Source organism: Chrysemys picta, chromosome 18 (genome assembly GCF_011386835.1).
Source record: "Chrysemys picta bellii isolate R12L10 chromosome 18, ASM1138683v2, whole genome shotgun sequence".
Classification (NCBI taxonomy): domain Eukaryota; kingdom Metazoa; phylum Chordata; order Testudines; family Emydidae; genus Chrysemys; species Chrysemys picta.
In genome coordinates, this window is record NC_088808.1 from 7,935,197 (window position 1) to 7,960,935 (window position 25,739).

General features: G+C 46.6%; 1 protein-coding gene across 1 annotated transcript in view; it reads left to right on the forward strand.

Annotated features, from left to right (window-relative positions):
• Window positions 1–25,739, forward strand: part of CACNA1B (calcium voltage-gated channel subunit alpha1 B) — a 509,994-nt gene that overhangs the window by 459,875 nt on the left and 24,380 nt on the right. Inside the window, exons 39-41 of the mRNA XM_065571905.1 lie at window positions 5,886–5,982; window positions 21,344–21,452; window positions 24,332–24,439. Coding sequence (XP_065427977.1) covers window positions 5,886–5,982; window positions 21,344–21,452; window positions 24,332–24,439 — 314 coding nt within the window. The remainder of the gene's footprint in view (window positions 1–5,885; window positions 5,983–21,343; window positions 21,453–24,331; window positions 24,440–25,739) is intronic.

Genomic DNA, 25,739 nt, shown 5'->3' on the forward strand with positions numbered 1-25,739 from the left:
GTTAATCTTCTATGTTCTTATATTTCAGACACATTAAAGAACTATAACATTAGTAACTCCCATAATTAAATGCGGTGGTTAGAAGATCTTTTCTATTGCATTGTAGTTTGGACAGTAATTAAAACATCCGTGCTACTTTATGCTGTGGTTTTTGTAGAGCAACTAGAAGTTCTCCCTCTCTAGATCTGAATTAAGGTGTCTACCTCCCAGAAAACCCAATCGCTGTCAAATTAACCTTGCTTCTAGAATGTTTTCCTCCGCCACCCTCTGCCATTTGCTGTGTTCTGTAGGGGAGTGATCTTTGGGAACAAGGCCTCCCTCCTTGCCTGTGCTGTTATAACTTGTGATGTTTTTCTTTCCAGTTGCCGGATTCATTATAAGGATATGTACAATGTGTTACGTGTTATTGCTCCACCCCTTGGCTTAGGAAAGAAGTGCCCTCCTAGGGTGGCATACAAGGTTTGGAATTTCAGAGAGTCTGTCCAGCATTTCCTTCTTTGGTTTTCTTTTTTTTTTTTTTCTTTTTATCCAAACTGCAAATGCAAACGATACTGAAAAGAAACTGGAACGTGACTAACCCGTTGCCTGAAAAGGAATGATTGACTGCCCCCTTATCCCTTGATGCATCAATTCCCCATCTACTCCTACATCCCAGCTGGCTGGAGAAAGGCAGCCTTATGAGACAGTGAACTCAAAAGCTTCCATCCCTCATGGTCTAGATGGGAAGGGGTGAGCAAGGGGCAACACTCTATATATATGAGAGAGAGAAACAGCATAATAATCTTTCTGCAGGACACTGAGGAGGAAATCTAGTAATATGGGGACATTTTATTTTGGATTTTTAGCTGATGTTGCACTTTCAGTTTAGTGACTAACCTCTGATCCCTGCTCTTTCCTGAGTTGAAAGGACATTAGATCAATGGCCCAGTTAATGATGTAGCAGGGTGGGAATGCCTACATAGGCTTAGGAAAGGATGAGGGACTGAACAGTCTTTCTCTGCCGCAGTGTAATAGCAGTAGCCTGAGACTGCCGTTAGGAACAACACAGATCTCTTTGAGATCCTCAGATGACAGTGTAATGGACTATCGTACTATCGTGCTTGGATGAGATGATGGTGTAGAGGGAGGAGGGTTTTAGCTTAGGTTTATTAAGGACTGAAGAACCTTTTGAGGAAAAGAGGAGCCTACACAGAAAGGATGAGCTCCACCTAAACCAAAATAGACCCAGACGGCTAGCATTTAATATTCAAAAAGGTTTTAGACTATTTTTTAAATTAAGAGCTGAAGGAAAGCTGACAGATGCAGAGGAGCACATGGTTCCAGTGGAGATCTCCGTTAGGGATGAATTTATTAAAGGGTGAACTCTATGGTCTAGGAAAGGTGATAGGAAAGACGTTGGTAAAGATAAAGGTAGGGCCTACTAAGGAACAGTCAAATGTAAAAGAATGCCATTTAAATATAACATATGGAGGGAAGCAACTGAATGTTGATAAAATGTACAAATGCTTACATACAAACGCTAGCAGTCTTGAGTACTAAGATGGGTAAACTGGAGTGCCTGGCATTAAATGAGGATACTGTTATAGTAGGTGTTGTGAAAACTTGGTGGAATGAGGACAATCCGTTGGAAATGGTAATACCAGAGTACAATATATATATATATATATATATATATATATGACAGAGCAGGTTGCACTGGTGGTGGAGTGGCTCTGTCTGTGAAAGAAACCATAGAGTCAAATAAAGTAAAAATCTTAGGGCTTGTCTATACTTACCGCGCTGGTTCGGCGGCAGGCAATCGAACTTCTGGGTTCGATTTATTGCGTCTTGTCTGGACGCGATAAATCGAACTCAGAAGTGCTCCCCGTCGACTCCGGTAATCCCGCTCGCCGCGAGGAGTACGCGGAGTCGACGGGGGAGCCTGCCTGCCGGGTATGGACCGCGGTAAGTTCGAAGTAAGGTACGTCGACTTCAGCTACGTTATTCACGTAGCTGAAGTTGCGTACCTTACTTCGATTTGGGGGTTTAGTGTAGACCAAGCCTTAAATGACTCAAACTGTACCATAGAATCTCTTTGGATAGAAATTCTATGCTTGAACAATAGGAGTAGGACAGTAGTAGTATAGGATTGAGCACCTGACCAGGATGGTGATGGTGATTATGAAATGCTCAGAGAGATTATAGAAGCAACAAAGACAGATAACGCAATAATAATGGGGGATTTCAACTACCCTCATATTGACTGGGTACATGTCACCTCAGGAGGATATGCAGAAATAACATTTCTAGACATGTGGAACAGCTTCTCCTGGGGAGAGGCAATTCTTGATTCATAACAGAGGTTCAAACTAAATATGTACCCGCCCCCCCAACAAATAAATAAATATAAAAACAGTGAGAGGACCGAAAAGATACCGTCATGGCTAAACAATAGAATAAAAAAGGCAAAATGGTTAAAGGCAAAAAGACATCCTTTAAAAGTTGGAAGTCAGATCCTACTGAGGAAAATAGAAAAGAGCATCAAGTCTGGCATGTCAAGTGTAAAAGTGTAGTCAGGCAGGCCCGAGAAAATATCTGAAGAATAAATAGTTAAAAATACAAAAGATAACAGCAAATTTTTTTTAAGTACATCAGAATCAAGAAGCCTGCAAAACAGTCAGTGGGGCCACTGGCTGATCGAGGTGCTAAAGGAGCACTCAAGGAAGACAAAGCGTTGCCGAGAAGCTAAATGAATTCTTTGCATTGGCCTTCACTGCAGTGGATGTGGAGGAGATCCCCACACCTGAGCTATTCTTTTTAGGTGACAAATCTGAGGAACTGTCCCAGATTAAGGTGTCAGTAGAGGAGATTTCTGAACAAATTGATAAACTAAACATCAATATGTAACTAGCACCAGATGGGATTCACCCAAGAGTTCTGAAGGAACTCAGATATGAAATTGGAGAACTACTAACTGCGATATGTAACCTATTGTTAAATCAGCCTCTCTACCAGATAACTGGAGGATAGCTAATGTAATGTCAATTTTTAAAAAAGGCTCCAGAGGCGATCCTGGCAATTAAAGGCCAGTAATCTTAACTTCAGTACCAGGCAAACTGGTTGAAACTGCACTAAAGAACAAAATTATCAGACACATAGATGGAACACAGTATGTTTGGGAAGAGTCAACACGGCTTTTGTAAAGGGAAATCATGCTTCACCAATCTATTATAATTCTTTGTGGGGGACAACAAGCGTGTGGACAAAGATGATGCAATCAATATAGTGTACTTGGACTTTCAGAAAGCCTTTGACATGGTCCCTCACCAAAGGCTCTTAAGCAAAGTAAGCAGTCCTGGGGTCAGAGGGAAGGTCTTCTCATGGATCAGTAACTGGTTAAAAGATAGGAAACAAAGGGCAAGTTTACACTTAAAATGCTGCATTGGTGCTGCTGCAGCGCTTTAATGAAGATGGTCTACACCGACAGGGGAGAGCTCTCCCGTCAGCATAGTCAATCCAGCTCCATGAGAGGCGGTAGCTATGTCACAGGGAGAAGCTCTCCCACCGACACAGCACTGTCTACATGGCGGGGTTAGGTCAGTATAACTATGTTGCTCGGGGGGGTGGATTTTTCAGACTCCTGAGCAACGTAGTTATACCAGTCTAGGTTTGTAGTATAGACCAGACCATAGGGTAGGAATAAATGGTCATTTTTCACAATGGACAGAGGTATATAGTGGAGCCCTCCAAAGATCTCTACTGGGACCTGTGCTGTTCAACCCATGCATAAATGATCTGGAAAAGGGGTGAACAGTGAGATGGCAAAATTTGCAGATGATGCAAAGTCCAAAGCTTAGTGCAAAGAGTTACAAAGGGGTCTCACTAAACTGGGTGACTGGGCAACAAAATGGCCGATGAAATTCAGTGTTGATAAGTGCAAAGTAATGCACATTGGAAAAAATAATCCCAACTATACACACAAAATGATGGGGTCTAAATTATCTGTTACCACTCAAGAAAGAGATATTGGAGCACTGTGGATAGTTCTCTAAAATGTACATTCCATGTTCAATGCATATGATCAATGAGGTTTAAAAATCTATCAGAAATATACTTTTTTCAGGTGGGAATAAAAACCCCAGGGCTGTATTTCTGCGTTGAGATAATGGCTAGGCATAGACACTTATCCTTTTGCTTTTGTCAGTTGTTTCTCTCTTCCTTCCTTTTCCCCGGGTACATCCAGACTACCCACCGAATCGGCGGGTAGTAATCGATCTATCGGGGATCGATTTATCGCGTCTCGTTTAGACACGATAAATCAATCCCCGAACGAGCTCCCCGTCGACTCTGGAACTCCACCAGAGCTAGAGGCAGAAGTGGAGTCGACGGGGGAGCCGCGGCCATCGATCCTGCACAGTGAGAACTCAAGGTAAATTGATCTAAGATACGTCGACTTCAGCTACGTTATTCTCGTAGCTGAAGTTGCGTATCTTAGATCAATTCCCCCGCCCCAGTGTAGACCAGCCCCCCATCTATCAGCCATCTGTGTAGTACCTGGGACTGTGGTCTAGTGAGCACCCTAGAGCATTTGGACTCAGGGTACTTGGGCTCTATTCCTGAGTCTACAACTGACTTGCTGTATGAGCTATGCTAGTTCATTTAACCTCTTTGTGCCACAGTCTCATCATCTATACAATGGAGATGATACTTTCCCTGCTTCACAGGAGGGTTAATATTAATTAATAATGCTTTTTAATATGCTTTGGTATCCTTGGATGAAAGGCACTGTGGAATTACAAAGTATTATTAACACGCAGCCAGCTGGGAAGATAAAACCAGACACTCCAGTTGTGTCCAAAGTCAACGGCAGCACCAGTAGGGGTAGCAAGCCAGGAAGGGATGGCTTTTCAGCTCTGCCGCCCCTTCTTCCCAATGGAGGATTTAATTTGTCGTGGACTCTGGCTGTAACAAAACTCATCAACAATGGAGACAGAATTGCCAGGCTTCTGTTGAGCCCTGGTAGTTCTTAGCTTTTTCCACTGCTCCCAAACTCGCAGGCTGGTCAACGTACCCTTTTAATGAAACCAGTCGGTTAGACAATGGAATGGCCACCTCCTCTGCCCAGTCCCCACTCGCAGATCGAAGGTTGGCTGGGAGCTATGTGGCTGCCCTGGTCAGATCCGAATCTGAGTTGTTGGAGGAGTCTGGCTTCGTTGGATAGGGTGCTGCAGAGATTCAGCTTTTTCTGGGAGTCCGAGCAATCGTAGTCTACCCATGTGAGAAAAAACAAAACAGGATTCTTCTTCTTCTTCTTTCTCTTTTAGCCTTTAACCTAAATTGGAAGCAAAACTTCTTATTCACAAAAGGAAAAGAGAAGCATTGTATATGTCACATCTGTGTCTGTCCCATAACTCTGCCTACCAGCTCTCCCTGGCATGGTGAATACAACCATTTTTTGATTTGAAAAACAAGCAAACAAAAAAAACAAACTCCCCTCCATCCCCCACAAAATCCCTACCCACCCCAATCCCTTTCCACATCCATTGACGTAGATATCAATCATTCCGTACTGCTGCCGCAGGGATTAGTGTGTCAGCGTTTAACCTGGGATTTCTCTGCGATAAGGAGAAGACACCGGGGGTTCAACCAAAGGGACGGAAGCGGAGAAATCCTGCAGTTTACCCTCCTGTTTGTTTTGTTTATTTTTCTCTTTCCTGAGAAATCTGATTAACCGGATATCTGTTTTTCTTGTCTGCTTTCTCCCCTGCTCCGCCCCTGCATTTCCCTCTCCCTGGTTTCGTTTCACCCTTTGTGTTGCTCCCCGTTTTTATTTTGGTTCCGGTTTGATTTCTGTGTCCTCCTGCTTTTGCCACCCCCCTCTCTTTCCCCCCGCCTTCAATTCCAAGCGGGCGCATCAGTTACACTGACATGTATGAGATGCTGAGACACATGTCCCCACCTCTAGGCCTGGGAAAGAAATGCCCTGCTCGAGTTGCCTATAAGGTAGATCATCCTTAAAAACTCCCCAAACCACCGGTGAAAGCTTCTTTTGCCATGGCTGAAATGGGTGCCGTTTTCCTGTGATATTATTGGTGTGATCTTGAGTTCTTTCTGGTGCTTTATCTTCTTTCTACGCAGACTGGATTTTAAACGTGCTGCATTTTTGATAATATTTTTTTCAGTCATTAAAATTGTGACACGTTAGTTTGTCTTTCTAGCTATGTCTCCACCTAGCTATATAAGTGTCGCTCTCTGTATCTTTCTGCTTCCTTTCCAGTCCACTGGCGGGGTGGGAAGTCGAGTTAATGAGCAATTTATGCCACCAGTACAACTCCACTTATTTTTGTATATCTCTGTCTACTCTGACTAGCCTTTTAGTTGTGTGTTGTTTTTTTCTTTTAATTAGGTCAAAGTAATTAGGGTAGGCAGGGCCGTAGGAGGTAGCAAGTTATTAAATACAGCCAATACCATAAATGCTCCCTAATACACTCGTGGAAACAACTGCACACAAATCAAACCATTTTGGTCCAAAGGAAAAAGAGAAATCACATATAATTTGCCCTAAAACAAAGTTTTAATTAAGCCACAAGACACAGTACACTTATAAAAATACATTAATTGCTACATTTCAGACCCTGCTGTGGAGAGTGTGGTAGAAATGCAGAGATAAATTAGATTGAATGTATAAAGCGTGATCCAGGATTCCAGCCAATTCCCTCCCATTGGTTTCAGCGAGACTTGCGCTGCCACCACCAAATTCTGCATGAAATTTGCATTTGGAGGGGGCTTCATTGGGAATATTTCTTTAGCTTTGGTTCTCATGCCTTCAAAGGGATTTTCAACAGCATGCAGGACTGGCTCCCATTAAAGACAATGGGAGTTTTACTGTTGACTTCAGTGGAAACAGAATTAGGTCAGCACTGAGCATTTTTGAAAATCCCACTCATCCACCCTGAGCTTTACTTGGTGTGACAGGTTGGAATGAACCCAGACCACATCATACCTCCAAGTGTCACCTGATTGCTCATTTAATCTATGTGACACTAAGTTTCAGGAGCAGTTCCATGTGAGATGGGCCTATGCCAAAACCCCAGGTCCAGTCCCCACCTCCACCTACTTCTGGGAAGACCTTCTTTTCACTGTGGCCTTTCGTAGCACATGTAAATATCAACGAAAGTTTCAAATAAATACTTTCCACATGGCTCTTCCCTGTTGTAATGCATTTCCCTTCTATGGGACAAAGTGAAAAGAAGGTAAGAATAGTTGGCTTGGGGGAGGCTTTTGGCTCCAGTATTATACGAATGATCAGTTAGGTACATTTTCTGTGTGCATCTTGATATGCTCCTGGCATAAAATGTGAGTACTCCAAAGGGGCATATCTATTATGAATATATAATAATGGCCAATATATAGTAAACGTCCTTATAAAAACTTTGCAGACACATTATCAATTTGTAAACTTCCATATTTCAGCCATTTAAAATATCCGTTGGTAATATATAGACACCCACAGAAAGGACGACATTTGCAAAAGTGGCCACTGGTTTTTTTAAGTGTGTCTATTTTAGAGGCCCAAAGATGCAGTGAGCTTGATTTTTCAGAGCTGCTGGGTTTTGGGTTTTTTTTTATTTGGGGTTTTTTGGCCACTTTCTATATATGCTTTTTAGAGCATATGTATGTACGTGCACACACACAGAAGCACATTATTTTCAATTGTATTACTTTTTCCTACCTCTCTACATTAAAAGTAGCCAATAAGTATGTTTAAAACATACATTTTAACAGGGTTATTGGCTGCTTGTAATCAGGGCTGGTGCTACCATTTAGGCAAACTAGGCGGTTGCCTAGGGCGCCAAGATTTGGGGGCGCCAAAAAGTGGAGCCCCAATTTTTTTTACAGCGTTCCTACGCCCCCTCCCCGAGCGCGCGGCCACCACTCCATTTCTCCCACTTCCCAGGCTTGCAGTGCCAATCAGCTGTTCGACGCTGCAAGCCTGGGAGGGGAGGAGAATTAGAGAGGGGGCGGAGTGCTTGGGGAGGAGGCGGAGCAGAGGTGAGCTGGGGTGGGGAGCTGCCACGGGGGGGGCGCCTCAGGGCAGGGGGGGGAGGAGCTGCCGCAGGGCTGGGGGGGGCACAAGGTGGAAGTTTCGCCTAGGGCGCGAAACTTCCTTGCACCGGCCCTGCTTGTAATTCTACATTGTTTAGAGGCTGCATTTGTTGTTTTTTAACCTATATATGCAAACTTTTTTCCAGCCTGAGACCTTACATACTTCTCTGCCCTCATTCGTCACTAGAAAGTTCTTTTCACGTTAGTCTTCCTACATGCAGTTTAATTTATGTCTGTATTTAGAAACCTCTCCCATAGCATTTAGGTATCCTTGAGTATTTTTTTAAAATACATCCACTTGATTCTTCTACCCTTAATTTTTACTCATCAAGTAACAGCTCTCCAAAAAGATGGCAGGGAGTGTAACCGAGACTCATAAGTAGAGACGGGTCCGAGCTGTGAAGTTCAGATTCACAGTCAGACTTTCCCTGAGTTGAAGGTGGTCTGATATATTGTTCCACTTTGGCTCACTATAGAATAGGTCCAAGCTCTGGAGTTTGCCGCTGGATCTTGATTTGAATTTCCCCCCAAAGTACTGGAGGATTAGATCAGTCATTGTAGGTTGGGCTCATCTCCATTGATAGCAGTAGCAGTGTTACTAGGGGATTTCACTAATTTAATTTGTAAAAATCCATGCTTCGCTAATAATGACATTGGCTTTCATTGCCTCTCTCCTCCATTTTTATTAACTGACGTGTCTAGGAAGAGCATGTGCAAGGAGACATGTTTGTGCTGAAAATCTGCACTCATATTAACACTGCATGTGAATGGTTGCATTCAGTTGCCCTAGACTCCAGTGGTTGCCAAGTGGTCATTGTCTACCTGGTGTTACCATTGCTGTTCACCACAATCTGTTTGTAACCGGTGGGAAAACTCAGTGTGACAGACAGTCAGTCCTACTTGAGCCACAGTGCAACCATCCACGCTCGGCTACATGCACATGTTTCAGATCACAAACAAATTTGCTTTCTAAGAAGATAGAAAATAAGTAACTAACAATTCAAATGACACCCTCTACTTGTGCAACTGTAGCTCAGAGACAGCTAGGGAAAGGAGTCAATGTTTTGTCTTTGCCCTCTCCTGTTCTCTCGCTGTCAGTAAAAGTCATTTGTTTTCTGTTCTGTTGGGCAAAAGGTTTTTTGCCCTTTTTGTCCCTCTTTGTATCATGTGTATTTTCCTGACTCTCTCTTTGATTGCAAAGATCTGAGCAGCCTGTATGGATTTGTCCCTGTCTCTGTCTGTTGACCTTCTCGATATTTCAGTGTTGTTTTTTGTTTGTTTATTTTCTCCAGCCTTTTGGGGCTACTGTTTCTTTCCGTCAAATTTCTTTCTTTTTTTAAAATTTGTTTATTTTGTTCCTCCTTTGTGAACTGTTCTCCTTGGTTAGCAAGACCAATCCCTGCAGAGTTGTTATGCACGTGTCTTGCTGCTTGCCTTGATGTTCATGCATGGGAATCTTTTAGTGCCTTGTTCTGACACTCCTCAAGTGACAGGAGAGCTTTATCCCAAGAGACACTGGGCTTTCGAAAGAAGAAGGCCACTTTCCTCAACATTGCTGGGGCTGGGGTAGGGGAAAGTAGCCCTTTGGCTCCCCTCCAGTTGATTAAACTTCTACTGGTAGCATAGTTTCAAATCAGAGCCTTCGGTCCATTTAGCAGAGTTTACTGAGACTTCATCTTAGTCCTGTACAGGCCTTGTGAGTTTGCCAGCAACCATGGGGAGGGCTGGTCCAAATTTTTTGGCAAAAGATGCAGATTTGGCGACACCAACACATTTTGTGAGCTCGTGTCAGTTTCGCCAAACTGGTCTTGTCAAAAACAAAACAAAAGTACAAAATAATCAAAATGTTTTATGCTGACATTTTTGAAACAAAACGTTTTGGTTCAAAGCAACGTTTTGTTTGTTAGTTAAAAATACAAAAAACCTTTACAGATGGCCAAAAATGGAACAAAACATTTAGTTTGGGTTGAATGAATTGTTTCATTTTTGACAAAATGGAAACATTTTGTTTCAGGTTGAATGAAATGTTTAGTTCAACCAGAAACCTTTTTTTTTTTTTTTTACTTTTAGATTTGCTGAATATTCAAAAAAAAAATTGGGGGGGGGTCAATTTCTTTAAAATTAGCAGCAAACAGAGAAAAAAATCTATTATTTGCCCGGCTCTAGTTACGGGTCTCCCCTCTTTTTATAATGCACACTGGGCGCGTGGAAGCTTCTAAGCATTGGTCTTTTTAGCAGGTTTGTAGACAAATAATCCTGGATAACCCCACCCTTGTGTATGTACGCAAACATGCACGCCTGGAAAAATTGCATAGGAAAATGGTCAGTGCATTATCTGAATACATTAAAAGATTTTGTGGCTGCAATGGTTGCATGCATCTTGGTGCCCATGATTCTCTCTCTTGGAAATCTGTCCTTCATTAATTTTCAAGGTAATACAGTGAGCATTCCAACAGCGTGCTTTTAGTCAGCTGGCAGAACTGGAGCCCAAGCGTTTGCAGTCATAGTACACAGCTAGTGACAATGGCATTTTCAGCGTGGGGCTGATTTTATACATCCCAGACTTTCCGGTGTATCTGCAGTGAAATTGGGGGAAGGAAACCCAACCAGGGCAACGCCCTCTGTGCACTTGGCAATGCGTTGCTATTGAGCTGATGCCAAAGTGAATTAGAATTTGGAGGAGGGGGTTCAGTTTGATTTGAGTCGAGGTGGGACTTTTGAGCATAAAGTCATTAGGCTTGGAAAGATCTGATTTTTATTGGTCAATGTCAGTAAATGTCGATTTCACTGTATGCACACAAACCGACGGGAAAAATATTTCCATAGTTAATAGTGGGAATGTACAGATAGGCAAAGTGAGAAAAATGATGCTTGAGAACCTATTAGAGTTTGATTTAAGGCTATTTACTTCATCTATTTTGATATAGGATGTTTACCGGTTATAAAGCTTTAATTTTTTGATTCCTCAATATTATCCCTCAAAATTATGAAAAAAAAATCGAATTCTGCCAAGCCTCAATGTAACGTCAATGGTTTTGCTGATGATACCAGGAATATCCAAACGTTGCCCCGCTGAGCGTCACACTGACAATTTGCCAAGAATACCTGGTCCATCCCCTTACCTTGCCCATCTTGAACCACAGGTGCAGCCCATGTTGACTACAAATTCCAGCATGCAATGCTTCATCTTGTTCTGAGTAACCCTCTGTTGGCCCAAAGATTGAGCCTTGCATACCGAGATGGTAGTGCCCATGGGCTATACTTTAGAACGCCTTAGGCCATATCAAACTGGCCAGACTGGCTTTGGGGACACCTGGCAAATATTCTCCCTTCCCAAGCTTTGTGTCAAGAATGGGGCCAGCAGAATTTGAATGTCTGGATTATGCGGTGAAAGGTTCTAAATGAATCACAGCCTCTAATTGGTCTCCGTGCTAACTGGCTGGTCATTCTATCTTCTCCGAGCCGTGTTTGTATGGGGAAATGCAATGACTAGCCAGTCAAAAGACAGGGCATTAAATAAGTCAGAGGATAATAGTTACAATTAGAACAGGGTTAATTATTCATAGCAAATAATTCATTCAACAAATTCAGACTCCTTTTCTGCCAGCAGATTGTCCGTCAGCAGTTCTCAATTCTTTTGAATGTATTCACTGTTGGGAATCATTCTCCCCCCCCCCCCCCCCCCCGGGTGATTTTTGTCCCATAAATTGCCCATGAATAGTTCAAAGTGAGTTTTCAGTATCCAAAATTTGAGTGGTGTTAGCTAGTTTTAATAGGCTACACAGAGCACATGGTGGTTTTTTCCACTGACATTTGGATGAGTGTAACAGTGAGTCAGATTCCCCGTACACATACTCATGTTTACAGTTCCCTTCCTTGCAGAGGGTCTATAGGCAGCCTATGTGGTTTTAAATGTCACTTAAGCACTGAGATGTAAGGGATGTGTAGGCTGTATAGGAGCCCTCTACACTGAGATGGTTTGCCCCTAACATTCTGTAATATCTGCTTAAAATTCTCTGTCTCCACTGGAATTCCTGTAAGTAAAGATTTTCAGGAGACTATTTTCTAAAAGTGAACATGAAATTGGCACAGATTCAGGTAGGGTGACCAGACAGCAAGTGTGAAAAATCAGGACGGGGGTGGAGGGTAATAGAAGCCTATATAAGACAAAGCCCCAAATATCGGGACTGTCCCTATAAAATCAGGATATCTGGTCACCCTAGATTCAGGCCAGGTCAGTTCTGTATTTTACTGGAATGAACGTCTGTGCACAGTTAGTTAGTTGCCCAGCTTTAGTTACAACCCCTGTTAATAGCTGAGGCATGTCTGACTCTCTCATCTCCTGGAGCAAGAAATGCTGCAGATGTGACCCAGGCTCCAGTCTGTAATTGGCTGCTATCTTGTTATCTGGTTGCTCCCTCTTCTGTGATGCAGAGAGTTAATTAGGATGCTCTAGAGAAAATATCACAGCCCCAGCCCCTGAGGCCTTTCACTGCAGAAACATTAACAAGATCTTCTGATACATTAGTTAGGTTCCTCTTGTTAGCCTCTCTTCTGCTCACGTTGAGAAGGGAGACTGACTCTGAAACTGCCTAATTAAGATCTGGGGATTGAGGAAGTTTCTCTGGCACAGGTTAGGAAATCAGAAACTAGATCTCCATCTCCTGCCTGATACTTCTCTTCAAACTCCATTTGAGGAAATGTGAGAGCAAATGAAGTGAAGGAAGGGGAATGGCAAAAGGAGCAGAGAAATCTATTTTTGCCAGGCCCAGAGATCTAGCGTGGGCTTTTCTCTTCGTCCAAGGTAGTCTTCTTCCCCCATTTATTTAGTGTAGCTAGCCACACTTTTTATTTGTGGCAGGCAGTCCCAAGTTGATCCTGGAGTGGAGTGAACTCCCTACTGGAGTCTAGGAGCATTGTGATCCCTTACCATCTGTATCAACACGCTCTTATGTTTTCCTTTGAATGCTGCAAATTAAACCCTTCCCCTCCTCCCTACCGTTCCTTCTGGCAAATTTTTGAATCACACGTCAAAGCAGCAGGCAGTGCCAAGGCTCAGTGGGTCGCAGAGTGAGGACTGCAGTCTGAAATACTGCTAAAATGGGTCGTTTTTTGGTTTTGAGTGGGGCATGAAGAGCGAGGGGCTAGATAATGCAGCCCCCTCTCTCACTGAGCATGCTCGTTAGCTCTCACAGGGTTATAGCGATGTAAGGTTGCCTTGTTGTGCCGGATAGGAATGGAGAGGATTAATTCAGTCTGTGTAATGTGAATCCACTTCCAACCACGGCGGAAGGTATCAGATGAGGTGTGCAAGTTTAGGTTGCTAACGATTGTGTTACACTCCTGAGCATGCCTAGTCTGAACTAAGTGCTCAGATGCCTGGGCAGATTGCTTGTGACTCAGTAAAAGTGCAAGGCCTCCTCTGCCGACTTCTACACGCGTTGCATAGTCCCAGAAGCTATATCAGGTCAAAGACGAAGCAATTTCTTCCTCCCAGGTCCTCTGGATTTGCAAGGAACCGTCACAGAAACTTTAAGCAACATTTTGACATTTTTCTCAGCATGGGGTTGTAGAGGGAAGTGCTGATTACAGGGTTTTCAGAAGTGTTGAGCACACACAGCTCTCATGGACTTCAGTGGGAGTTTTGGACACTCCGCAAATCAGGCCCCTAAACTGTAAGCAATGGCATGTATTAGGGATGTATTAGCAGGAATGTTGCGAGCAAGACACAAGAAGTCATTCTTCTGCTCTACTCCGCGCTGATTAGGCCTCAACTGGGGTATTGTGTCCAGTTCTGGGCGCCACTTTTCAGGAAAGATGTGGACAAATTGGAGAAAGTCCAGAGAAGAGCAACAAAAATTATTAAAGGTCTAGAAAACATGACCTATGAGGGAAGATTGAAAAAATTGAGTTTTTTTAGTCTGGAGAAGAGAAGACTGAGGGGGGACATGATAACAGTTTTCAAGTACATAAAAATTTGTTACAAGGAGGAGGGAGAAAAATTGTTCTCCTTAACTTGTGAGGGTAGGACAAGAAGCAATGGACTTAAATTGCAGCAAGGGAGGTTTAGGTTGGATATTAGGTAAAACTTCGTAACTGTCAGGGTGGTTAAGCACCGGAATAAATTGCCTAGGGAGGTTGTGGAATCTCCATCACTGGAGATTTTTAAGAGCAGATTAGACAACAACCTGTCAGGGATGGTCTAGATAATACTTAGTCCTGCCAGGAGGGCAGGGGACTGGACTAGATGACCTCTCGAGGTCCCTTCCAGTCCTACGATTCTATGATTTTTATGTGGCAGGGCCTAGCAGCATTGCAGGTAGATGAGGCTTTTAAATGGGAGGAAGAAAAAAATAAATATTTGGCACATAGGAAGGACTGCGAGGTGCTGTAACTGGAGGGAAATGTTACTTTAAAGAGATATTTGCTATTTATGTTGCCAGATAAGACCATATGAATCAGCTTGTCCAGTGTGAACTAGATGTTTCTAGAAGCCTGAGCAGACTCATGCCTAGCTGAGTGCTGGTGGAGTTAGTGAAAGGACTGAGCGTCTCTCCTAACAAACCTGGCCCCTGAGTGCTTGTTCAGCATGACAGTGGGTAGCCCCCAAATAAGGGGAATCGACCATAGAAAGGGTCTGATTTTTCCTCTCCCTTTTCTCCAGGGATGCATTCGGAAAGGGGTGGCTGCTCTAAGTAGATGATTTAAAACCATTGTGATAAACAAACCCAAATCTTGCTATAGAGAGATAATGAGAGCACTTTATTCATGTGCATTACAGGTTGCTATCCTGTCTTCTGCTCTTTGGGAAGGAGTCATTCAAGTAGGGGATTGGGAGTCAGGACTCTTGAGTTCTGTTCCCGGCTCCGCTATTGACTCTCTTTGTGATCTTGGGGAGGTCACTTCACTTCTCTGCCTAATGGGAACAATTATAACCTACCTCAGACAGGAGTAGTGAGGCTTATGGTCGGAATGTGCATGGGTGAGCAAGGCATTGCAGGGAGTGCAAAGAGACTTTCCTTGCTCAGTGGCTAACTACAGTCCCATTGGAGGGCGTGCACACTGATCCTTGCTACCAACTGTGGGAGGAGCTGGATGGAGGGCAGAGGGAAGGCCCTGGTCTTGTCCATCCTCTCTCCTGGCTGGGTGTGGAGGGCCATGATTGTGCCACACATTGCAGTGGTGCTGGAGCTAGCTTGTGCTTCCCCCAGGAGGGAGTCTGGTTGAGTCTGCTGAACTCGCTACACCACCTCTGACATTAACAGCCGGATTTTAGTTCCAAATGAATATCTGTAAAGTGCTTTGAGATCCTCAGATGAAAAATGCTGTGCACGGGCTAAAAGTTATTCTTGTCTTTCAGTGCCATGGCTGGCATGTATTGATAACATGTCCAATCAGAAATAACCCATGCTGGGTCACTCTAGAGGTGTTGGCATTAGGTCATCCGATTAGTTTGCACTGTATGGCTGTAAAGGCTATGTAGGACTCCGCAAGGCAAGGCAGCCAGTCACATCACTCCTGCTATTGAGTATGGTTACAATGGGACACAGAATAAATATGGAGGGCCACATGTCCAGGTGGGCCGCTAGCCCTGCACCCAGTGAACACTGGTTTGCCTGTACACGTGAGCGCCCGTTGGCTCAGTTAACCGGCTGCGCCACACGTCTGTTTGTGTGTGCAGATACACAGGGCTACACGTGCCCTTGGAGAGTTCACCTTTGAAACCTGTCCTCCGACAACCCATCAGCACTGACTGAAACTTGCGAGGAAGGGCCTAAGTACAGTGGTGCCGTGTCAGGTCACAGTATGGGCTACATTTTGCCCTCTGTGCGTGAGTACGGCTCCTCTTGGGAATTAACTCTGCTAGGTCCATGGGGAGAGCCAGGTTTTGCAGTCCCAGTTCTCAGGAGGATGGAGCTCTCCTAGGAGGAATTATTTTCTCACCTGCTTGGTCTTCATTTCCACGCATCTTCTTTCTCTCTCCATCTCTTATCTCTCTCTCTCTCTCTCTCTCTCTCTCTCACTGAAGTAGGATTCAGTGGGGCTCTTTCAGTAAGTTAACCATTGGATTGCATTGAACACACTGCGTTTGCGCTAACCTTTGGCGTGCTGAAGGAGGATATTCCAACTGAGACGCTATTCGGTTTTACACCATTGAACAGACTAAATGTGTGGAGCTTTGCCAGCCTTTGATATTGCCTTTGGATTACATGAGGAGGAAACGCTCAGCTTCGATTTCATTATCCCTCATGTCAATACACTGAGGAGCACCCCTTGTTCTTGTTTGAAAGGGGGTTCTGTTAGGTTGTCCTGGTTTCTCTTAGCTCATTGATTACTAGACTAAATCTGTAGGGGGCAGAGAGGGTTGCTGCACAAGCCTTTCGTCCCCATAGACGTGGGATCAGAACCTAACATGTAAAATGAATGGGGTGGTCTCAGCTCTTTCCAGTGCTTGTTCACCATAGACAAAGATAATGTGCCAAAAGGGTGCCCCAGCCCCACTGTATGTCAGCAGGGTTCAAAATAGTGTTTAAAGTCCTACCACGCCCATCCCTGCCCTTCCCAGGGCTGGCCAGTTTCCCTGAGCGATCGAGTATTTATTTGAGCTCTTCCCGCACTCCTCTGTGGCACCTGGCGTTGTGTGTGTAACCCTCGGCCTGTTGCCACACAAGTAGCTGGGAGGGTTCGAGGTTGAGGGCTGATGAAGCTAATGAGAGGAGTTATTCGTTCAGGATCACATGCAAGCCCATGCCCACGTTAACAGTCCAGTTTCCTTAAGCAACCAGTGTGGTTTAACAGGACAGGCTGGATGTCTCCCATGATGCTTTGTGCTGGTACGATTCCATTGACGTCACAGGAGTTACCCGTACAGAGCAGCTGCATGGGTGCTGCCTAGCACAAGCAGACAATCAGACTAAAATAGTCTAAAAGCAGTAGTGTGCCCACGGTGGCACAGGCAGCAGCTCAGACTAGCTGCCCCGAGTACAGTCTCACCCGACGCCCGGAGTCCGTAGCTGGGCAGGTAGCCTGAGCGGCCGCCCCGCTACTGTTTATAGTGTGTCAGCACAAGCAGAGCTGGGATCTACCCGAACTGGGATGCGCGCTACCAGCTGTGGTGTAGAAGTTTGCGCTCCTAGAAGTGAACAGGGGAATGAGGCTCCGCCATTTTTACCTCAGTTCCACCCTCTCTGTGGTTGCGTTTGATGCGATTCCTAAGTCAATGTTCAGTTTATACCACTGGGAAATACAGTTTCTGAGATTCCGCCCCTCACACCCCCCAAAGAGTCCAAACTGTTTTTTCCCCGATGGTGGAAAAGGAGGACGGAATATTCATGTAAGAGTCCTGTCCTTTAGAATAGAGGACTGAGCATCAAGACCCCTACAAAATCCTATTCCCAGCTTTGGAGTCTCTGATAAAAGACTGTGGGTAAAACTTTCACAAGCACCTGAGTGACTTAGGAGCCTAACCATACGTCCCATTTTGGCTGGGACAGTCCCTCTCCCGGCCGTCCCGACTTTTTTGACAAAACTGATCATCAGTTGGCAAGATCAAACGGGATAAATGTCCAGTTTTGCCAAAAAAGTGGGGTGGGACCCCTAACGGGGCACGGAAGAACGTGCAGGGGGGGGGGGAGTGGCAACGCCAGCCCTGCACTGGAGGGAGGGCTTGATAGAGTGGCTCGGGCCACCCTGCCCCACATGCAGAGGTGAGATGGGGGCCTCAAGTGGCCCTGTGCATGGGCAGGCAGCGGGGGTGGGGGCTCGGATGACCAGCCCAATGCACGGGGGAGGAAAGGAACATGGGGGGAAAGGGGAATCATGGGTAGGCAGCGGGGGGGGGGGCCTTGGGCCGGCCCTGGCTGCCAGTGGGGAGGCTGGCCCTATGTGGGCAGGAGGCAGGGACGGCTTGGGACAGCCCCACAGGGGTGGGGGGCTCAGGCCAGCGTGGCGGTGTCCCGTTTTCCCTTTGGGAAAATATGGTCACCCTACCGAAGTCCTATTTCCAAGAGTGCCAGCCACTTAGGAGCCCAAGGCCTTGTCTATACATGAAAGTTGTGGCGCTTTAACTATACCGGCATAGTTAAAGTATTAAAACCCTCCTAGTGTGAACAAATGTTATACCAGAATAAATGTGCTTCTAGTGGTATAGCTTACTCCAGTAAGGGAAGGGGAATAAACTATGCCAGCGTAAAGCCCCTTTATACAGGTATAACTGCATCCACACAAGGGATTGTACCAGTACAACTATACAGATAAAAAATAATCACACCCTCCACTGCCGTAGTTATACTGGTACAAAAACTGTGTATGGACCAGGCTTAACTCCCACTGGCTTTTATCCAGACTTAGGTGCCTGTCTAACGACAGCCACTACAGCAGGACAGCTACGGTGCTGCAGCGGTGCCATTGTAGCACCTAACATAGGTGCTTCCTACATCGACACAAGGGGAGTTTCTGTCCGTGTAGTTAATCCACTTCTGCCAGATGGAATTCCATCACCTACACTGGGGTTAGGTCAACCTACCTGCAGCTTTCAGGGATCAACATTTTTCAAAGCCCTGAGCCAAGTAGCTAGTTCAATCTGATTTTTAAGTGTAGACCAGGCCTACATGTCCAGATAACGTTAAAAAAGTAGGCTCCTAAATCACTCAGGCACTTTTGAAACTATTAGTCTCCCTCTCTGCAGTGGTTGGAGATGGGGCAAGGAAATGGTGTCTGGATCTGAATCCAGATTCAGTTTCTCCTGGGAAATGTTTGAGTTTTAGGCAGAAAGGGATACCTTTTCAGTAGGTTTCAGAGTGGTAGCCGTGTTAGTCTGTATCAGTAAAAACAACGAGGAGTCCTTGTGGCACCTTAGAGACTAACAAATTTATTTGGGCATAAGCTTGTGTGGGCTAGAACCCACTTCATCAGATGCATGGAGTGGAAAATACAGCAAGCAGGTATAAATATACAGTACATGAAAAGATGGGAGTTGCCTTACCAAGTCAGTGTTAACGCGGCCAATTCAATTAGGGTGAATTTGGCTTCAATAGGGCTTCTCCAGCACAGCCCCTCTTGGAACTGTTGGGAGCACACGAGGAGGGCGTTCACGGTGCCTCCCTGTAGGGGGCTGCAACACGTTCTCCCTTGTGCATCTGGCCAGCTGTGTTGACTGGAGTGGAGGGGGTGGAGCCATGTCTCCACTTTCCCCTACCCCTGATGGAGTGCTTTGTACCCCAGGAGTTCGTAGAGAGACACTGCCCCTGTGTGTAGGAGAGCACAGGGATGAGAGGATGCAGACAGAAGGCTGGTTCTTTGCCCCCTGGCAAGCCCATCCAGCGCCTAGGTCCATTCTGGCCCTTTCTGTGCAGACGCAGCTGTGGCAACCCTTTATGTACAAATATCTTCAGCAGGGTGAAGAATCACAAAGAACCCACTTAAATGCCCTTAGCAAAGTGCTGAACTTCTGTTAAACAAAGAAAAGGTTTCCCTGGAGTGATCAAACTAACAGCCTCATCAGCTTCCAGATGGCACTCTCCAGGGATGAAATCCACCCTGTGCAGGGGACCCAAACCTACCTAACAACTGGGTTCTACCGACCTATGCAAACCCCTTTCACGGGAGCAAAAAAATAAAATAACTCTACAGATAACAACCAGTAACTTCCTTGTGTTGCATGAAATCTTAGAGAAAAGAAATGTAGAGGCTTGTCTGCTTTGGCTCCAGTTTAGGAAGTTTCTGAACAGCATATGAAAGCTGAGGAGCTGGGAACTCAGCATTTGTCCAAGAAGAAGAAATCAGTCCTTACTGAACGGTGCTCAGGTTATCAGCTAGCCTGGAGGACTGGGCCTCTAGTGATCACTTACTGCTCCACCAGCCAACTTGTTCAAAAGCAGGAAGAGCTGATGGGCCAAAGTGGCACACTTGGTGTAATCTCATTGACGTCATTCAAGTGACACCAGTGATTCATTTGGCCCGGGGAGTCTAATCATGGATGATGGGGGAAGCGTTCCCATGGGGCCTCAAGATCCCTAGCCAGGCTCTGGAAAGAGTCACTCTGATGCTGTGACTTGCCCATCAAAGGGTGGGAGCTGGAGCTTTGTGCAGGCATCGCACTCCACTGCCAGGAGGAAAGGGTGAAGGGAGGGCCTCGTACTCCTCAATAAAAGGACCCCTTCCAGCGACTCGGCCATGGCATTGCTATGGACTGGATGGGAGTTCGTAGCTGGCAGCAAGGGGAGGAGGAGCGCTACAGCGCTCTAATGGGATTGCAGGGGATCTGCAGGAGAGGGGCGGAGAAAAGAGGCCAGTGTGTCTGTCATAACAGGGATCCTCCCTCTCCCTTAGCTAGGAGCAGCCCTCGGGCGCGTGGCAGGTCAGACCCCTTCTCTGACTTGCTCAGCTCTCCTTCCAGGCCTGGGGTGAGACAGCAGCGTGATTGTGTGCACGTTCAGGGCACGCCATGTCTCCCAGAACTCCGTATAAATGCAGGGCCAGATGCACAACTGGGATCAGCAGGCACAACCACGCTCGCTGCGGTGGCGTTGCACTCACTGACCACAGAAGGGAATTGCACCTGCACTGTCGACCTACTCACCCTTCAGACTGACTTGAGGCTGCCAGGTCCTAGTTGTGGCTCTTTGTCTCTGTGCTGTAGCCTCCCTGTGGGACAGGTAACGCCTGCAGCTGGAGTCCGCCGTAGAGCGTTCTCCTTAATGTACCATGTCAGCCTATGCCTCTTGCCTGGCCAGCGGTGACCCTGACTGAGTGGCTTTCCTTAGACCTACGCAACCAGGGTGTGACTGGTTTGGTTGAAGCATCAGTAGCACCCCGAAGATAGCTGAGAGAAGGCCTCCGCTGCTGCTGTGCTTCTGTTGCCCAAACCAGGACCCGGGGAGCTCACGTGGTGGGAGATTAGGCTAGGGTGGTAGGTCCTGCCGTGGGATGTTGCCAAGGGAGATCAAATGGATCCAGCTGGAGACAAAATATACTCCTCTGAGGGCAGCATGAACGCTGGCAAATCCCAGTCTGAGAACTTTGCAGTGAGCCCTCTGGTTCCGCAGCAGTCCAGAAAAGAAGCCGCCCTTCCCAGGGGCAAGGCTGCGTCTCCCAACAATCAGCACGCGAACGGTTAGCGTTTCCGAATGGCACAGACTTGTGATTTTGCTATTGTAAGAATCGGGGGGAGGGATGATCCCCTTAGCAGGGGCAGCGCAGAGGGTGGGGGAGGGACAGCGCCAGCAGGCACTGACCGCAGCTCTGCTTGGTTCCTCAGCGCCTGGTGCGGATGAACATGCCGATCTCGGACCCGGACTTAACGGTCCACTTCACTTCCACCCTGATGGCCTTGATCCGGACCGCTCTAGAAATCAAACTCGCGTCAGGTGAGAGGGGAGATGAGAGGGAGACGGGCGTGCACGTGAGCTCGGAAGCTAGCTTGCAGCTGGGTTATTGTGCAGAGAGGGCCAAAGGAAGGGGACGTGGAGGAGGAGTTCCATAGGGGAAGTGGGAGGATCCTCTAGCCGATTACCTCCACCTCCTAAAAGGGAAGGTGGACTGATGGATTTTGGATTGGGAGACCCCAGCTCTGCTCTGACTCAGGGCATGTCTACACAGCAGCTGGGCGGTGTAATTCTCAGCCCGCGTTGATGTCAATGGGCGTGGCTGCAGCAGCACGGCCGACGGTTTGGGCTAGCTGCCCGAGAACGTACCCAGATGGGTGGGTGGGACTGTGCAGCATCTAGCCCACCCCGGCCCGCCCCCCGGGCAGTGCAGCTACCCGGCTCATTTTAGCCTGCTAGCTGGAGCAGAGCTTGCGCCTTGGTCTGTGTGAGCTGGGAGTCGCACCTCCTGGGTGCAGTGCAGATGTACCCGCAATGTGTGTCCTCGACAAGTCACTCCACCGCTCTGTACTGCTTTGTAAATGGAGAACGTGGCTTGTTCTCCCGAGTCAATGGCTGTGAGGTGAAAAGCCCCAGGCAAGCACCAAAAAAACCAACCCTGACTCCGTAGGTTTTATTGCCTTAGCCAGGCCAGTCAGAAGAAAAACCTCTCCCTGCTAATGATCCTGTCTGCTGGCGTGGAAGCCGCGAGTCTGCAAGCTCTGACCTATATTATGCTCTGAGATAAAATTCAATTATTGAAATGCTTAATCAGGCAGATACACGGCTTCCCAATTAAACAATACAATATAATAAAATATATCAAATTCTACCTTGGATTGTTAGCCTGGTTAATCGGCCTTCAAAGCTGCGGCTTCCGCTGGAGCCAGGGACAGAATGGAAGTGGCCAGAGCTCTTTGAGGGTCATGTATAATGGCAACCTAAAGGGAGGACGAAGCATGTCCCTGTGGCTAAGATGCAGGACTGGGAGTCAGGAGAGGTGGGCTCTGTGCTTGGCTAACTGAATGAGACTGAGGATCTCGGCCTACATGACTTGCCCAAAGGCATTTAGGCACCTAACTCCTATTCATAGACTCATAGACTTTAAGGTCAGCAGGGACCATTATGATCGTCTAGTCTGACCTCCTGCACAACGCAGGCCACAGAATCTCACCCACCCACTCCGGTATCAAACCGGTGTCTGAGCCATTGAAGTCCTCAAATCAATGGGAGTGAAGAGCCTAGATACCTATGAGGCTCTACGGCTTAACCTCTTTGTGATACTTTCCTAGCAATAGTAGGGCTGGACACTTTAGCTCATAAATGCACTTTGAGATCTTGGGGTGAAAATTGCTCTAGGGCACTGGTCCCCAATTTTTTTACCTTGCGCCCCCCCTTACTCCTGTCTGCAACACACACACCCCCGGAGGTGGGGGCAGGGCTGGGAGCAGAGCTGAGGGCTGAAGCCAGCAGCTGGGACCCCAGGCATGGGGCCGGCAGCTGGGGCCCTGGGCGCTGGAGCCAGGAGCGGAGCTGGATGATGCTCCCTCCCCGCCGCCTGTGGGGGCTGGTCTGGGCCCCAGCTGTGCTCCCCCAAACATTCTCTGTGCCGGGGGCACACCCCACAGTTTGGAGACCTCTGCTGTAGGGGGCAAAATATTATGGTCCAATGGATCTAGGCTGACTGACACCAGCAGAGGTTCTGACCATGTAACTTTAAAGCAGGTGTTTAGGACGGTCTCATTTCTTAGGGGCCAGGACTTCCTTCACACTAATAAGCCTGCGTGTGAAGGGGACAGTCGAGCCCTGATAGCCTGTGTCATTTTCTTACATTTCACTGGTGATCGGTCAGGCCGAATCACTTCATTGAGGGTGACTGTCTGCGAGACCTTTGGCCATATGCAAACAGGTACCAGCAAATAGGCAGACCCCCAGAACGGGGTTTGAGGGGGTACAGGGTAGTCAGGGGCATGGATTTGAGGTTCTGGATTTGGCCTTACCCATTATTACCTGGTTGGTTTGGATTTTTAGGTTTCTCCTGCCAAATGTAATTGAGAGTGGCCGGTAGGACAAACAGTCCCGTAAGCAGCCCATAAGATGCAGCGTGGCAGGTGGCATGCTCCAAGCCCTGTTATAAGAGCGATAATAGTCTCCTCCGTTTGCTTTTCTCTTAGAAAATCCATCTCTGTCATAGGGATAAACTACTCAGCCTCGGACTGTGCAATTTAGCCACTTGGGAACCAGCCTGTTATCTCATAAATACTTGAACCATTCTCAGCCCGCATGTCGAGAACCCACTTCGGCCTTTTTAACGTTCTCGCTGTCCTTGTGTTTCGTTTTATAGCATTTATTTGATGATGGTGTTATGTAACGGTCTTTTAATTTTGGTGTGTGTGCCGCCCCCACACACCCACCCTGGTGAGGGGGGAAGGGGAGCGCATGGGGGGAGAGTGTTTATGTAATCGCTCAAGCCCACTGTTATTTCATAGTAAGATTGTTTTCTGCTGTGGCTTTGCTGTGTCCCTTGGAAGCAGCTAATGATGTGAGAAGGACATTGTTCAGGTTCTAGGGTAACAGTGGCCGTGCGTCCCGCTGGTGGGGACACCAGATCAAACTGGTCCCTGAAATATTGTACTGGTCAGACTGAGTCTGTTCCAGAACTCACATGCTGGTTTATAGTGGGGAGGGCTAGCGCTGCCGTTAATATCAGTGGTGAAGCTGATCCTGACTCGGTGTTCTGGGAAGAAGGCAGGGGAATGGGTTTGGAAAAGACAGGATCTGTTCACATGGTAGCTTGCTCGTTCATTTGACGAATGAAAGTACGTGTGCAACGTATAGTCGTTTGCTCTCAGCTTCATTTGCCTTTTTTGCCCCCTGCCCAGCGGGTGTGAAGCAGCACCAGTGTGATGCTGAGCTGAGGAAAGAGATCTCTCTGGTTTGGCCCAATCTGTCCCAGAAGACATTGGACTTGTTGGTGCCTCCCCATAAACGTAAGTGCTAAGTAAGGATCCTCTTCCCCTTAGAAGCAATGCAGAGACATGAACCCAAAAGCCCATTCCAGGCAGCCACAGAAATCCAGGTTCTTCCCCTCTCGTGCCCAGAGCCAACCCTCGGTGTGCACCGCAGTCTAGATGACACAGTACAGAAGCCCGTTTCATCCTCTGCCTGGAGTTTCCTTCAAGTGTCACCTCTGGAACGCTCACAGCCTCATGTCCCTACCCCTCCGTAGTAAGAATCCCAGGTCACTCCCGAGCAGGGGTCTCAAAACATTATGTCCTAGTGCCTCTTGCCTGAGCCAGTAGATTCATTGCATTGTGGACGAAGATAATACATAGTGGCCGGAAGAAAGCAATGCCTTGTCCAGCCTCTTCAAGAGAGATTTCTTTGTCATGCAGCAGTCCTGCTTCCTGTAGTTTTATCTGCTTCCAGTCTGGCTCCTGCAGGTCAGGGGAGCAATTTCTACCATCTGGGTTCTGTCTGCATCCAAAAAAAAAGTCAAGAGAAGGATGTTAAAGGCTGCAAAGAGCCCGTGTAATAGGAAGGGGGGTTTGGTACTAAAGGCTTAATCTCCCCTAAGGATGGCCTGTGGGAGCGTGTTGAGAAAATGGAAAGTTTGAAATTCTCTTGATTGGCAAAAGCAAGGGCTCTGAATCCCCTGGCTTGCTGATTAATGAGAAACAGCCCCGTCCGATCAGGGCAGCTTTAACTGAGAAAGGTATGGTGCTAAGCTGCGCGACAGGGAGAGGTCAGTGATAGACCTGTAAAACAAAAACAAACCAAAAAACCATCTGGAAAAATGAAATACAATTTAAATGTATATTAGCCCGTTATTCCCCTGTTGATGATAATATAATGAAAGAAAAATAAGGCCTTTCTGATGATAAAAAGGCCGGCTGCAGATCTGGTATTAATTTAAACGTTCTTTTCTGTCTCCCATTCTTATACCACCATACGGCTTTACTTGCCTAGGGCATCCTTCCTGTAACAGATCCCTAAATATTTTCAACAGAGAGCAAAGCTAGGGGTGGGGGGGTGGCTTTCAAAGCGGGGTGCCGCGACCCTCAGAGAGAGGAAAGGCAACAATGGTCAGGGAGAGAATGAAGGAAGAGGAAAATTGCTAAGCTGAAGAAGTCTGTTCTAACCATGTCTTTTCCTCTTTTTTCTCTCTCCCTCCTCCTCCTTCTCCACTTCTAATGTGACGTCTTATATGTCTTTTTACTTGCTGTTCTTGTCCATTGGACATTTCCCCCATTTAAATAATTTCTTCCCTTTCCCTCCATTTCTAACACC